The sequence below is a fragment of the Vombatus ursinus genome, unplaced genomic scaffold (assembly GCF_900497805.2).
Source record: "Vombatus ursinus unplaced genomic scaffold, bare-nosed wombat genome assembly UNPS02011613.1, whole genome shotgun sequence".
Taxonomy (NCBI): Eukaryota; Metazoa; Chordata; class Mammalia; order Diprotodontia; family Vombatidae; genus Vombatus; species Vombatus ursinus.
Window position 1 is genome coordinate 3,452,935 of NW_020951391.1, and position 15,198 is coordinate 3,468,132.

General features: G+C 38.6%; 1 protein-coding gene across 1 annotated transcript in view; it reads left to right on the forward strand.

Annotated features, from left to right (window-relative positions):
• The window catches only part of LOC114039109 (calcium-binding mitochondrial carrier protein SCaMC-1-like), a 46,364-nt gene extending 36,453 nt beyond the window's left edge, over nt 1-9,911 (forward strand). The window contains exons 8-10 of the mRNA XM_027856750.1: nt 3,024-3,191; nt 5,738-5,888; nt 9,733-9,911. Of these exons, the coding sequence (XP_027712551.1) occupies nt 3,024-3,191; nt 5,738-5,888; nt 9,733-9,911 (498 nt within the window). The remainder of the gene's footprint in view (nt 1-3,023; nt 3,192-5,737; nt 5,889-9,732) is intronic.
• Nucleotides 9,912-15,198: the final 5,287 nt, after the last annotated feature.

Here is a 15,198-nt window from a genome sequence, read left to right on the forward strand (position 1 = left end):
TGACTGGTTACTGCATTTGTCAGAGTTCCTAAGTCTTTCAAATATGTTGTTCTTTATAGCAGTATAGTCAATGATTCAGTTGTTCTCCTGGTTTTGCTTACTTAATAATAGTAATAATAATAACTGGCATTTACACAGCACTTTACAAATATTAATTCATTTAAACCTCACCACAATTCTGTGATGTAGGTGCTATTATTATCCCCATTTTACAAATGAGGAAACTGAGGCAGACAGAAATTAAGGTGACTGGCCCAGGGTCACACCACTAGTAAGTGTCTGAGGCTGGATTTGAACTCAGGTCTTCCTGATTCCAGGTCTAGCACTTAATAATAATAATAGTAATAATAATAATAACAACAGCTAGCACTTACTATGTGCCTGGCATTTTGATAAACTCTTTATAATTATTATCTCATTTGATCTTCATAAGAACCCTGGGAGGAAGGAGCTATTATTATTCCCATTTTAGAGATAAAGAAACTGAGGCCACTTAGCCACCTAGCTTATAACACCTTGTCTCAGTTCATACAAATCTCCCCAAGTTTCTGTTTATTTCTTACAAGCGCAATAATATTCCATGACATTTCTATATCATAGTTTGTTCAGTTATTCCAAAATGGATAGGTACTCACTTTCTTTCCAGTTCTTTGCTATAGGTAAAAGTGCTACCATAAATATATATTTTTTAAGTTATAGATTCTTTCGCTGTTTTGTAGAGTGTGGTTTTGCTCTGTCAGAGGACTTATACAGTTTAGTGACTTTCGCGCATAATTCCAAATTTCCTTGTAGAATCATTAGACTATATCACGGTTCTACCCACTGTGCACCAATGCACCTGTGCTCCCACAACCCTTTCCACCATTGTTGTTTTCCATATTTGTCATCTTTGCTAGTATGATGGTACGAGGTAGAACCTCAGAGTTGTTTTAATGTTCACTTCTTTGGATTTGGAACATGTTATACGTACTTCCAAGTCTCTTTCCTTATTCCCTAGCAATTTCAATACCTGGCTCACAGTCTTCTTTTTTTTATTTATTTTTATTTATTTATTTATCTATTTTCCACAGTCTTCTTGACGGAAACTCCTGCCTGCCTGGGCCTCCCAGTTCATCCACTTTGTCAGTTCTCGTGGCTTCTGCCTCCAGTTTACTTTACCTGCCCCTTCCCTGCCTTATTGAATTTGTCCCGGGGACTGGAATTCTTAATTATGACTCCAGATAATATGAATTTTTGTTAGACTCAGTCATCATGCTTTCATGACTTCCTGGAGTAGGATTGAGGTCAGCAGATGTTATTAGTGACCCCAGGTGGAGGAATGGCAATAAATGAATAATGGAAGGGGGAGGGGAATAGTGATTCAAGGAGATTGGGCGGTGTCTTGTTGAATGAATTATGTGTAAGGTTAGTCTTACAAGGTCAGGACTACGAAGGGAAAAAATGATGTTAGAAGCGGGGTGCTAGAATAAGAGAGCATCGAGATTTGGAGTGACTCAAGATCGCAGGAAGACTGATGAGCAGGTTTCAGACAAGTGAGACAGGAGGAGAGGCAGAAAGACATCAGAGAGGGCAATTTCAGAGTTCAAGATCGTTGGATGCTGGTGAACTCTGATATGTGGCTACCTTGGTGGGTGGCTGAAGTAGGGCAAAGCTGGGGCTGGGGCAAGTTGAGGATGTCAGCAGACTAAAAGACATAAACATGGATATTGGCATCTCCAAGAATGAAGGTAGGGGATAGGATAGAGAAGGCTGAGCCAGCTGGTTAAGTCATTGAGGTAAAGAAAGAGCGCTCTCTTTGTGCTGAGAGGTTAGTAGGTGATAGCAACAAGGACCTAGGCAGGGATGGATGGAGTCAACTTCGAAGGAGAAACTGCTGAGTGGCAGCAGGTGGGTCTAGGCCAGTGTGCTGAAGGGGCATGAGGGTAGGAGAAGTTGGCAATGGAAAAGGGAACAGGGAAGAGCCACATTTTCAGGAACTCTAGAAGATGGGAAAAATATATGAACAAATCTATTAAGAATAAATAATAATCATATAGATAATTATATATAATGTATAATAGATATTATGTAATAATAAATATATTAAATATATAAATAAATGTAATAAATAATAAAGTAAAAGGGAGTTTTCTGGTACAGCAGAGAAGCTACAGAAAGCACAGTGAAAGGAGGCAGACACTGGATTGAGGAGGAAAGACTGAGTGTGATAGGAATGAGAGTATGGGGAGAGTTATCAGGAAAAAAAAAATCACCTTGGTAGTTTCTGAATCACAGGATTAGAGGAGCAGTAGCAGAATGCATTGTCCATAGGATAGGGGATATAACAAGAATATGAATATACCAACAACTCATAGAACTTTGATTATTAACAATAATCACTAATATTCATGTAGCACCTAAATACTTCAAAGCACTTAACATATTTTTATTTCATTTGGTCTTTTAAACAATCTGTCTTTCTAGTCTTCTTTCATATTATCACTTTCCATGTACTCTGTGATTCCGCCACTCTGGCTTATTTGTCGCTTCTCATACTTGTGTATCTGGGCCTTTGTACTGGCTATTCCCCATGCCTACAATGCTCTGCCTCTCCACTTTTGCCTCTGAGAATCCCTAGCTTCCTTTGGGACTCAACTCACATGTCGCAGTCTGCTGGAGGCCTTTCCCAGTATCCCATGGAACCACAGCAAGATTTCACCAAGCTCAGTTTGAACAGTCTTGCTGTAGACAGTTGCAAGTATACGCAGCTGAGAAAATGATTCACTGTAAGATTTCTTCCTTTCGGGAATTCTGTATGATATCAGTGAAATAATCCGTTAGATTGTGAGCTCCTTGAAGGTAGGGATGGTTTTTTTTTTTTTTTTTTTTTGCCTCTTTTGGTATCTGTAGTGCTTAGTACAGGGCCTGGCATATAGTAGATACTTAATAAATGTTGATTAACTGACTGAAATGACAAAATTCACTAGAGTGCTTTGGGTTTAATAAATCTGATCAGAGATTTGACTATATTCTTTTGCATTCAGGTTATAAAGACCAGATTGGCTCTAGGCAGAACTGGACAATACTCAGGGATGTTTAATTGTGCCATACAAATTGTGAAGAATGAACCCCTTGGAACTTTTTACAAAGGCTATGTCCCTAATTTTCTGAGCATCATTCCTTATGCTGGCATAGATTTATCCGTCTATGAGGTGAGTTTACTCCCAAGATGACTTATAGTGTTGAGTTAAGAAGAAATTTAATCCTCAATTATATTTAAAGAAACATATTAGGTTATTTTGGCTTTTGATAACAGACCACTTTAGACAGAACAATATCTATTTTGTTTGTCTCTTTAATATGTTCAGATCCTCTTTTTGCTAATGGTACTCATTTTTTGGTTATCCTCGTGAATTATTTTTGGCTTTAATAATGCTTGACTCCAAATATATATATGGTCAAATTTAAAGATCAGGAAGAAAAGAAAGCGGCAGTGGAATATCATCTATTACACTTAGTTAAAAGATGAGGTTGGTCAAACACCATGGCCAAGGTTTCTTATTTTTGTTTTTATTTCTCTGTAGTCTATTTGATTTTAAGTGGTTTGATGACCACAAACCTATTCCCTGAATCCTGATAGGTTATCTCAAAAGTACATACTACTGGTCAGGATGATCAGGTAAGAGTTGATCGGGCAATTAGAGTAGCACAAATGAATCAGCCCTACTGAAAGCCAATCCAAAGCACTGGCTCACTGGTGGTTTTGCCATATTCTGTGTAAAGTGTAGCATGGTACTATGGTTTGTGGTGATTAAAAAGGTCTGAAATTAATAATTTCTGGGTGATTTGATTATTTTATTAATAAGGCCAGCATGTCTCTCTTAGACCAAAGACAATCATAGTGGTGGGCTCACAGTTTAAATACCCTTCAAAGAGAATGTTCCTGACTCTCATCAATCAACTCACATTGGATAACACAAATGGGAGATGAGCTGTGTTAAAATGAGGGGCTGAGAGTGACATCATGTCACCCTTGGACAGAGAAACTACCTCTATACTCAGACCACCCCTAGACAAAAGAATCTGTCTCCACCCAAGCTTGATTGAATGGGATTCACCTGGACTAGAGGTTCTTTGTAGGGCTGGATTGGGTTGGATAGAGAAGTTAATTCAATCTCATTATCAGTAATGTCCTTCAAGAAACTGAACTTTTTACTTTTTAAAATCAGGACTTTAGAAGAAGGGGAGAACTCTGGATCCCCCCAGATACTGGTTATTACTAATTATTTCTCTCACATTGTTCACCCAAAGCTACAATTTCATTTGTATAGGGAACTAACTCCCTGTGAGGAAACACACTCTAACAATATAGATTAGCACCTGCTTTGCAACTTCTAGTCTTTGGAAAATTGCCTGAGGGTATTGAGAACTTAAGTAACTTACTTGGGCAGCTAGGTGGTGCAGTGGATAGAGCCCCTGTCCTGGCATCAGGAAGACTCATCTTCCTAAGTGCACATCTGGCTTCAGACACTAGCTGTGTGACCCTGGACAAGTCACTTAACCCTGTTTGCCTCAGTTTCCTCATCTGTAAAATGAGCTGGAGAAGGAAATGGAAAACCATTTCAGTATTTTTGCCAAGAAAACCCCAAATGGGGTGACAAAGAGTCAGATGTGACTGAAATGACTGAACAATACAGGATCTCTACCCTTTAAGCCTCTTTATTATTGCTTTTTTAGGACTTAATGCATTAACTTTTAGGAGAGGCAGTGTGATGGACTGGATAGAGATTTGCCTTTGAAGGTAGGAAGACCTGGGTTTGAGTCTCACTTCTGTGGGAGTAGCTATGGGACCCTTGGTAAGTCATTTAATCTTTCAATGTTCTAGACAACTCTTGAGACTAAATTGCAGAGAAGATGCTGAACTGCATTGGTAGAGAGAATATTCAAACTGGGAGTTCCCTATCCAAATGAAATGACAAGTCCAGTCCCTATCCTAAATTTTCTGAATGCATTTTTCTCTTTTGCCATCTTTGTACTACTTTGTACTCTAGTATGAATGTCAAACTACTTCCATCCTTGCATCTCAGCTCATCTAAACATTTTGCATCTAGATATAGCTGACCCAGACTCTGATGGCTATATTTAAAATAGTAAACACTGAATAAAGACACTCTTGAATTTAATGATTTATTCTCTCAATTTTGTGAAGTTATACTATTTTCAACAGTGACTTCAGGACTCAAGTATAAAGTTCAAAATCCTTCAAGAAAATATAGACAATTTAAAATAACTGTAAGTGTGGTGGCCCTTTCAAACGAGTTTTAGTCTAAAACTATGGCTATGGCTATGATTCCATCTATAACCATTTAGAAGTCACAGAGCATTTTAGATGGAAGGGATCATCTACTCTGCAACAACAAAATCAGCTTCCCAGATTGGCTTGCCCCAAAGAAACATTGGTTAGCAGAAATGGTTTTGATATGTTGGGTTTGAAACCAATTTTTCAAGGGGTCAGACAAGCTTTATTCTAAAACATGGCCAACTCTAATTGCTAGAATGGTACATATCCTACAGTAGCTGTAGAAATAGCTTCTCCCTTTCCCCCCACTCTCTTTTGGCAATAATCTAGCCTACAAAATCAGAATCAGCATGGCAGATGGCAAGGATTTCATATGAAAGAGAAAAAAGTTTTAGTAGTTGGTTTTTCATTGCTATTCTGCTTAGATTTGCATATAGTTGCTTCTGTGTTCTCTAACAGATTTTGAAGAATTATTGGCTAAATAATTATGCCGAAGACTCTGTAAACCCTGGTGTATTGATGTTGCTGCTATGTAGTGCCTCATCTAACTTTTGTGGTCAATTAGCCAGCTACCCTCTGAACCTAGTGAGAACTTGGATGCAGGCCCAAGGTGAGTTTCTGTCCAAGGCCACACAGATAGTAAGTGGCAAAGCCAGCATTGAAAGCCCAGTCTTCTGACTACCAGTTGAATACATTTTCCTTATGACCAGATTGGGGGCTCAAGAAAAACAACACATGCAGAAGTAAAAGTTGAGAATGAGAAGTTAAGCTATGGATCTAGCTGATGAGGGTACAGTTATCCCTTCCATATCGTGACTTTCCTTATTGATGTTTTGATATAACTTATAGCATAAAAAATGAAATGGGAATTTTGGGGGATTTTTGCAGAAGCTGCAGATGACAAGAGGTCAGCAGATGACACAAAGCCTAAGACCTAATGTTTAACCCAATTTTTACAATGAGGTACTATAAATATACCATAAAATAAAAATAAAAATTCAGATTTTTTTTCTGGTACAAAGAGAGGGACAAAAAATTTTATATGGATTTTCCAGATCATGGGGGCATTGTACCCCTAACTCCTGAGATGTGGAAGGGGGAAAGGAGGAAGGGAACAAATGTTTAAGCGCTTTGTATATACATAGTATGACCTCTATAAATGTTAGCTGTTTTTATGTTATGTACTTGGCACTTTGCTAAATGTGAATTATTTTAGTTTGTCCTTACAACAACCCTAAGAGGTAGGTACTATTATTAACCCCATTTATACAGTTCAGGAAACTGAGGCAGAAGTTAAGTGATTTGCCAAGGGTCACACAGCTAACAGTGTCTGGGCAGAATTTGAACTCAGGTCTTCTTGAAGCCAGGCCCAGGGCTGTATCCACTAGGTGCCTATATGGGTACAGGCAGAGAAGAGCCAGGAGTTGTTTGCATAGTTTGATGGATTGTGTCGTGTAAATAGGAATCAGCATCTAAGGGACCCATGCCATTACATCACCTGGACTACAGGAAGATGAATGAATGAAAAAGCATTTACTAAGTGCTTTCTTGCAACTTAAGGTTCTAGGGTGGTCCATAAAGAACTAAGAGTTTGAGGTAGGAAGAGGAACCAAAAAGCCAGCAACTTGTGGCAGGGACAGTAGAGCTGGGGTGGAGGATGACGGGAGGTTAATGAGGAAGGTGAGTTGAAATTTTAAAAAAATAACAGCTGGGGAGAATTCTACTCCTGAACCTCTGGTGGAATGAACTGGTATATGTTGGGGTGGGATGTTAAGGACTGACGGCTGCTGTAAGGAAGTTAGGCCACCTATCAGAGGTGTCTGATATAGGCAACCTACTTCACAGTGTAGGAGAGGCATTGGGGACACCAGCCAGAGCCCAGGGACACTAGCTGGCTTCGTGTTTCAGTGGAGTAGCATGCATACATCAACAGCCTGGGCATTAATTGCTCAATCTTACCCAAGAAAACCCTTTACGTCCTCATTTGTAACAAAACGCTGTTTAGCAGGCTAAATTCTGAGGAAGAGGAAAATGAGGGGGGAAAAGCATTTCAATGGGAATAGGAGGGTTTGATCTGTGTAGAGGAAGGAAGCAATACTTTGCCACACAATTGCTGCCATGGAGTCACCTGTTTCTTTCTTAACAAACCCTTCCCTGGCCCAAAGCATAACAGTTAAACATGGATTGTTTCTGACAGAGTATACAGCATTTTATATTCATAGCTCAGAGAAGCTTAGTTGCTGAGCTTGGAGTCAGGAGGATCTGAGTTCAAATGTGACCTCAGACACTTAATAGATGTGTGACACTGAGCAAGTCACTTAACCCTGTTTGCCTCAGTTTCCTCATCTGTAAAATGAGCTGGAGAAGGAAATGGCAAACCACTCCAGTGTCTTTGCCAAGAAAAACCCCAAATGGGGTCACAAAGGGTTGGACATGACTGAAAAACCACTAAACAACAACATATCTATAGGTCACCATCTAATTACCAAGAATCTGGAAGTCATCTGTTATTTCTAAACCCATTAGATACAGAGACAGAGAGGGTAGAAAATTGGTTAAAGTATTGTGTTAGCTAAGAGAGAAAAAGGGTTATTTAGGGTCAGGATAGGGACTGGACCTATGATTTAATTGGTGTAAAGAACTCTCAGTGGGAAAACTACCAGTGCAGCTTGGCACCTTCCCTGTAACTGATAGCATTAGAGAGCTGGCTAGAGGACTAACAGGTTAAGTGACTTGCCCAAGGTCATATAGACAATATGCCTCAGAGGCAGGATTTGAATCTAGCTCTTCCTGGTTTCAAGGCTGCTTCCCTATTCCAACATGCTGCCTCATCCATGTGTATTGTAATAATAGTTTTATTGAAAAAAAATTGTTTCATTGAAAATAGTTTTATTGAAAAACAAATAATAGTTTTATTGTAAATAGTTACATTTATATAGTGTTTAAGATTTGTAGATGCTTTATACACATTATCTCATTCAATCCTCACAACAACCATTTGAAATGGATACTATCATTATCCCCATTTTACAAAAGAGGAAATAGACTCAGAGGTTAAACGATTTGCTTGGGGTCATAAGACTGTTAAGTGGCTGCGATGTGTCAGCACATAGAAGGTGCTTAATAAATGTTTATTGATAGTTATTGAATGCAGGTCTTCCTTCCTCCAAGTACATCATGCTCTCTACTCCTTCACCTGGCACATGGCTGGCATTCTCTTTGAGGTCTTTAGGATTTTGCGGATTTTGAGTTACTGTATTTGTTGGTTTGGCACGATCCTGAGACCTGGACTTTACGAGGAGTAGTTTCTTCAATAACGAAGTTCAATCATCTTGAAGATCTGGTTTTTCCTGACTTGTTGTTGATACCTAACGTAAGAACCTTACTAGGTAGTGATGCCTTTATTTCCTGAATAATTCTGGCAGAGAAAGTACAGGCTTCAAATGTCTTTCTGGGGCATTGTAGTTAATACTGTGTTTAGCTTTATTTAGGGTGATGATAGAATTAGGTTGGCAAGGTTAGAATTTTATAGGTAATTTCCATTTTATATAATGGGATTGTATATAATTAGAAAAAATTTTTTTTAATAGTTTTGATCTGTTATTTCATTCTCCCAGTTCAGATAAGCAGCTGTTCTTCAACTTTAGAGGACTGTCTGGGGGCACCAAGTGCTACAATGTTTTGCTCCAGATCAGGGGTGAGGAAACCGTGGCCTCAAGGCCACATGTGACCTTCTAGATCCTCAAGGGTGGCCCTTTGACTGAATTCAAACTTCATAGAACAAATCCCCTTCAAAAGATTTGTTCTATAAAACTTGGACTCAGTTAAAAGGTCGCACCCAAGGCCCTAGAAGGCCTGGAGGCCACAGGTTCCCCACCCCTGTTCTAGAGTCACACAGTCAGTGTGTGTCAGAAGGGAGACTTAAACCCTTGGGGCTGTCCCTCCATCTGCCCTAACCCTCGGAATACCATAATAAAAATCTGCTACAAGAAAATATCAGCAATATCTAATGGAATCTGGCATGGTGAAGGCCTCCTTGTGAATGGTGTAGGTTTTTAAAGAGAATTAGAAAAATGTCCCTGCCATTTACTGTGATCAATGGGCGTGTTCTGAAATGTCTTACAGAGGTTTTCTACAGTAGTATAAAAATCCAAGCCAAATTCCCAGGCATCACAAAGAAAAAAGGCAGAATAACAGTTGAGAAACAGGAATCCAAGTGTCACTAAAACACCCATCTAATAGTTATAACTGTTGTTCTTCACACATGCTCATGAGGGGGGATGCTCATTGTCAGCTTGAACTTATGGTCCAAGCTTTTAAAGAAAAGTTGGTATTGTAGTAAACGATAGTGCAACTATATTATATGTACTATGTTAACATAACATTAAAACATGCAAAAACAGACTTGGAAGTTAGTATTAAAGTAGTCTGACTTTTTTTTTTTGTTTTTTTATCTTCCATACAAGGAGCTCCACAGAGGAACATCTATTATTTCTTTCAAGAAATAATTGTCAAAGAAGGGCTAACAGGCTTATTCAGGGGCATCACTCCCAACTTTGTGAAGTTCTTTCCAGCAGTTGGCATCGGCCGTTTGGTGTTTGAAAAAGTGCAAAAAATTTTGGGAGCAACCTAGAAATGAAATGCATGAACTATTGGCACTGAGCAGAAGGGCTTAAAAACACAACAATTCCTGGATTGATTTGTTTCTTTTAAACTGTCACAGATCCATGTGAAGAGATGTGGTATCTTTATCCAAGAGGAAGGAAGGTATCAAATACCACCCAGAACATCTTACTTTAATTTTGTATACGCTGGAACTTAAATATTAAATCATAATATTGATGTTACTTGTAAATGAAATCCTTAATATGTTTAGAATTCTATTTGCCTTCCTGACTGAGATCCCTTGAGGCCTAACCTGAAGCTTGCATAATTGAACTGAAACACATTTTAGGATGAGATTTAGAGTGGGAAGTAAATTATAAAAGTTGTGGTGCGCCTTACCAGCTGATGTTAAATGTTTATACCTTAACTCCCAAAAGCCTGTATGTTGAAATACTACTTACATAAAGTCTTTAAAAACCTCGACGCTTCAATGGATCTCTACATTTGGGTGTTCCTATCAATGGTGTAAATGACAAGCCTGGCACAGTTCCCTATTCTGTGTCTCTTGTCACTTAAGCTTCTCCATTGGTGGTCCTCCCATGGTTTCAGGGCCCTTCCTCTAGACCTCTCCACTTTTTGTGGGTTACCAGTGTGGGCTGTCCATTGTCATCCCTCTCTCTTGTTACCTGAATGACCTGCTTCCTTTGCTAATTATACATCTCTGTTATGCTTCTGCACGGATCTCCATTGCTGGTGTGCTACAGCCTACTCACACTCGTGCTGTACTTTGTGGCCATTTGAAATTTTTGCTCTTTAGAGGTTCTGGTATTCCATGACTCACAGCTAAACATTACCACCAGAAGTATATTAATATCAGCCTTTTATTAGAATTGAGAATCATGAAAAGTCAATTACTGGAAAACATTAATGAATTAAAACATGAAAAAATCATTCTGTATGTATAATATATACACATGTATCATACAGATATTTGTACAATGGTACATGTCCTGTAGACAAGATTCTACCTAATTTCCTACATTTGGTTCAATCAATACTTATCAATAGGTGTAGGTACAGAAGAACAAAATGCTATGTAATTGGCTATCAAGCTCACTTTCTATTTCTACCCAGACAACCTGATTATTGACGTACATCAAGTTTTGTGCACCTGTGAGATTGAATCTGTAAATCTGATGGAACATCTGTTGTCTGCCACCCTTGTTACATAACCTGCCTAGGATCTTTAAGCGTTAACTGTCTTCATATGTCTGCTTTTCCTGACCTCCTACAGAGCTCTTGACATTTCCTCTAAGCTCCTGCGGAGAATTCTGTAAATTGTCATTTCTTTGGCTTGTTGGGGAAACTCAAGCTGCTATTCTTTGTCTGCAAGTGGTTCTTTATACTCTTGGCCCAATAAGTTGGAAAAATTTCTTAACGTGACCTTTTGGCTAGCAGAGGGTCTGAGATTGTTAAAGTTGTTTTTTTTCCCAGCATTCAGATCATTTGGGAAGAAAATTCAAAATACCATGAAATATCTTTATTTTCAGCAAAAGAAAAAAAAATTTCCAGAAAGCATAGTGGTCTTGCTAAGAATGGACTTAATTTTGAGCATTCAAATCCCATGTGCTATCAGAATATAAAATAAGACTCTATCTTTGATATTTTGAGGTATTCTTGAACTTCCTTGGTATTAGGCATTATTTCACTGGCATACTTAGCAATACTACATTGCTTTTTCAATCTTTTTGATTCTGGTCCACATTTTCCTATAAATTTTCCATGGGGAAACTACTTAATGCACTGTAGATCTTATTAGGTTAAATTGGCTGTGGTTAATTAGTTAAAATACATAAACTATAGGCAAGAATAGTAATGACCATGGCTAATGCAATAAAATTTTCCTTTTCAAATTCCAAGCGTTATCCCTCATTTGTAAAATCTTTTCAAAAAGATATGCACTCTTTGGAATACCTACCTGTTATGCCTAGTTGTGGTCTTTTGGGCCAAACAGAGCAAGCTTAATATATTCATGTAGCCTTTCAAACTTGTCTTTTCTTCTCCCAGCTTTTGTTGTTCTGTTGTTTTTCAGGCCTGTCTGACCCCATTTGAGGTTTTCTTGCCAGAGATACTGGAGTGGTTCACCATTTCCTTCTCCAGCTCATTTTTATAGGTGAGGAAAGTGAGGCAAACAGGGTTAAGTGATTTGCCTGGGGTCACACAGCTAGTAAGTAGCCAGGACAGATGTGAACTTAGAAAGATGAGTCTTCCTGACTCTAGGTGAAGCATTCTATCTACTGTGCCACCTAGCTGCCTCTTCTCCAAGCTAAGCATTGTCATTTCCTTCTACTAATACTAATATGGCATGACTTCAAGACCCTCACCATCCTAGTTGCCCTCCTCCAGACACTATTCAACATATCCATATTCTTTCTTGAATATTATTCCCAGAATGGCATACAGTACTCCCAATGTGCTCTGAACAGTTTAGAGTGCATCGGGCCTATGACCTCATTAGTTCTGGACCCTGAACCTCTCTTAGTGGAGCCTGAGATTACGTTAATTTTTATGGTTGTCATTTCGCACTGTTAACTCACACTTATCTTACAGTACAATAAAAAACGATCTTGCCGCACCTTCCTCATTTGTGTGAAGATTCCTGATTCCACAATCATCATGAAGTTGCTTTCTTGAATCCAAGTGTTAGATTTTATACTTATAGCTATGAAGTACATCCCAATCAAATTCCATATCCATCCAGCTGCTGACTGTTGTTGATTTTATGTCTACAATTTTTTTCCCTCACATTTTTCTCTTCACTCACACCAAAGCAACCTAATTCAGGCCTTCATGTGCTTTCAGCAGGAGTATTGCAGCAGCCTTCTAATTGGTCTTCCTGAATCCAGCCTTTTCTCCAATTAATCTTCTGGGTAGCTGCCAAATTTTTATTTTTAAAAAAAATTTTTTTTGTTACATTTTAAGTTGCAAACTATCTTCCTCCCTCCTCTGCCCCATCCATTTGACACAGATATATTTATGTCTATATCTTTGTCTACATCTACATCTATATCTATATCTAAATCTGTATGTCTATGTAAAAGCATACTATGTATAGTTCTGTTTATCAATTCTTTCTCTGGAGGCATGTAGCATCTTCCTTCATAGGTCCTTTGTAGTTGATTTGATATTTATAATACTCAGAATAACTTAGTCATTCATAGTTAACAATATTGCTGTTACTATGTACAACCTTCTCTTGGTTCTGCTCATTTCACTCTTCATTATTTCATGCAGATCTATGTTTTTCTAAAAACCAACCTACTCATCATTTCTTATAGCACAGTAGTATTCCAGCATAATCACATACCACAACTTGTTCAGCTATTCCCCAATTGATGGGCATCCCCTCAAATTCCAGGTTTTTGCTACCACAAAGAGAGCTGCTATAAATATTTTAGAACATAAAAGTTCTTTTCCTTTTTCCCCAATCACCTTGGGAAACAGACCTACTAGTGGTGTTGCTGGGTCAAAGGGTTATACACAGTTTTATAACTCTCTGGGCACAATTCCAGATTGCTCTCCAAGATGGTTTGGATCAGTTCACAGTTCCACCAACAGTGTATTAGTGTCAAATTGATATTCTTAAAGCACAGGTCTGACTATATAATTTCTCTGCTCATGAAGCATCAGAGGCTCCCTATTGCCTCTAGGATAAAAAACCCCTCTGTTTTAGCATTTGAGGACCTTCAAAAGCTTTCTCCAATCTATCATCTCTTCAGGCTCATTACACATTATTTCCCTCACAAACTCTAGATTTTAACCCAACTCACCTACTTGTTGTAAATTGTATATGACACTTCTTGTCCCTTTGCAAAGTCTGTCCCTTGTGTCTGGAATGTTCTCCTTTACCCCCACCTCTTAGTTCCTTTCAAGACTCTCAAAGCCAGCCTTTTACCAAAGGCCTTTCCTGATTTCCCTTAAGTATCCCCCATGCTCAATGAAATTTCTTTGTATTTATTTTGTTTTTATCTGCATATATGTTGTTTGGCTCCCTCCCCCCTCCAAGAAAGCAAGCTTCTTTCTTGAGCATAAGGTCTGTTGTTTTTATCTTTGCATTTCAAGTGTTGAAGATTGTTCTTGGTACGTAATAGGTACTTAAGAAATGCTTGTTGAATTAAGTTTCATCTTACCAAATTTGGCCCTGTGTTCTAGCCTGTCAAGATGTTTTTGGGTCTTAAATTTGTCATCTGCTGTGTTAGCTATACCTCTTAGCTCTGGGTCATCTTTGTATTTGATAAGCACACCATTTATGATTTCATTGAAGTCACTGATACACATGTAAAACTGAAGGGGGCCAAATGCAAATCTCTTGGGTACTCCACTAAAGACCTTCCAAACTGATACTGAGGCATTATTAATAAATATCCTTTGGGTCTTGCCATTCAATCAGTTCTGAATCCAACTGACTTTATTATCATTTTGACCACATCTCTATAATCTTGAGGCAAGTAGGTGGCCTCAGGATTGTATGCTGGGCCTGGAGTCAGGATAACCTGAGTTTGATTCTGGCCTCAGACACTTACTTTGACCTTGGGCAAGTCACCTAACCTCTGCCCCACTTTCAGCTGTAAAATGGGGACAATAATAGCACCTACCTTTCCAGGGTTGTTATGAAGATCAATTGAGATAATATTTGTAAAGTATTTCACAGAGTGCTTGGTACACAGTAGGTGCTTAATAAATGCTTATTTTCCTCCATCCTTCTGTGAAGCTGTCTTGGCCCTTTTTGATAATAGCTTTCTTTTCTAGATACTTGCTAATTTTAGTCTTCCTTTTTTGGAAGACCGGGATGAGCCTTCCTCTGGTCCAGTGGTACCTTTTCTATTATCCAAAGACTTTTAAAGATCACTGACAGTGGTTCATCAGTCACATCTATTAATTCTTTTCAGTCCAGTGGTTTGAACTCATTCAGAGTATTTAGGTGCCATCTTCCTATCTCCCTACTCATCTTAGGTTTCAATTCTGTGTTAGTCAACACACACTTATTAAGCACTTACTGTATATTAGACACTGTGCAAAGCCCTAGGGATACAAAGAAAGGCAACCCCTTCACCCCCACAAAATGGGCCCTGTCCTAAAAGAGCCCTAATGGAGGATACAATATGTAAGCAACTACTACCTACAATACATATAGATTATAAATGGGAGGTAATCTCAAAGAGAAGGCACTAGCTGGAGGGGACAGGGAAGAGACTCTTGCAGAAGTTGGGATTTGAGTTGTATCTTGAAGGTAGCCAAGGAAGCGTTAGTTATCA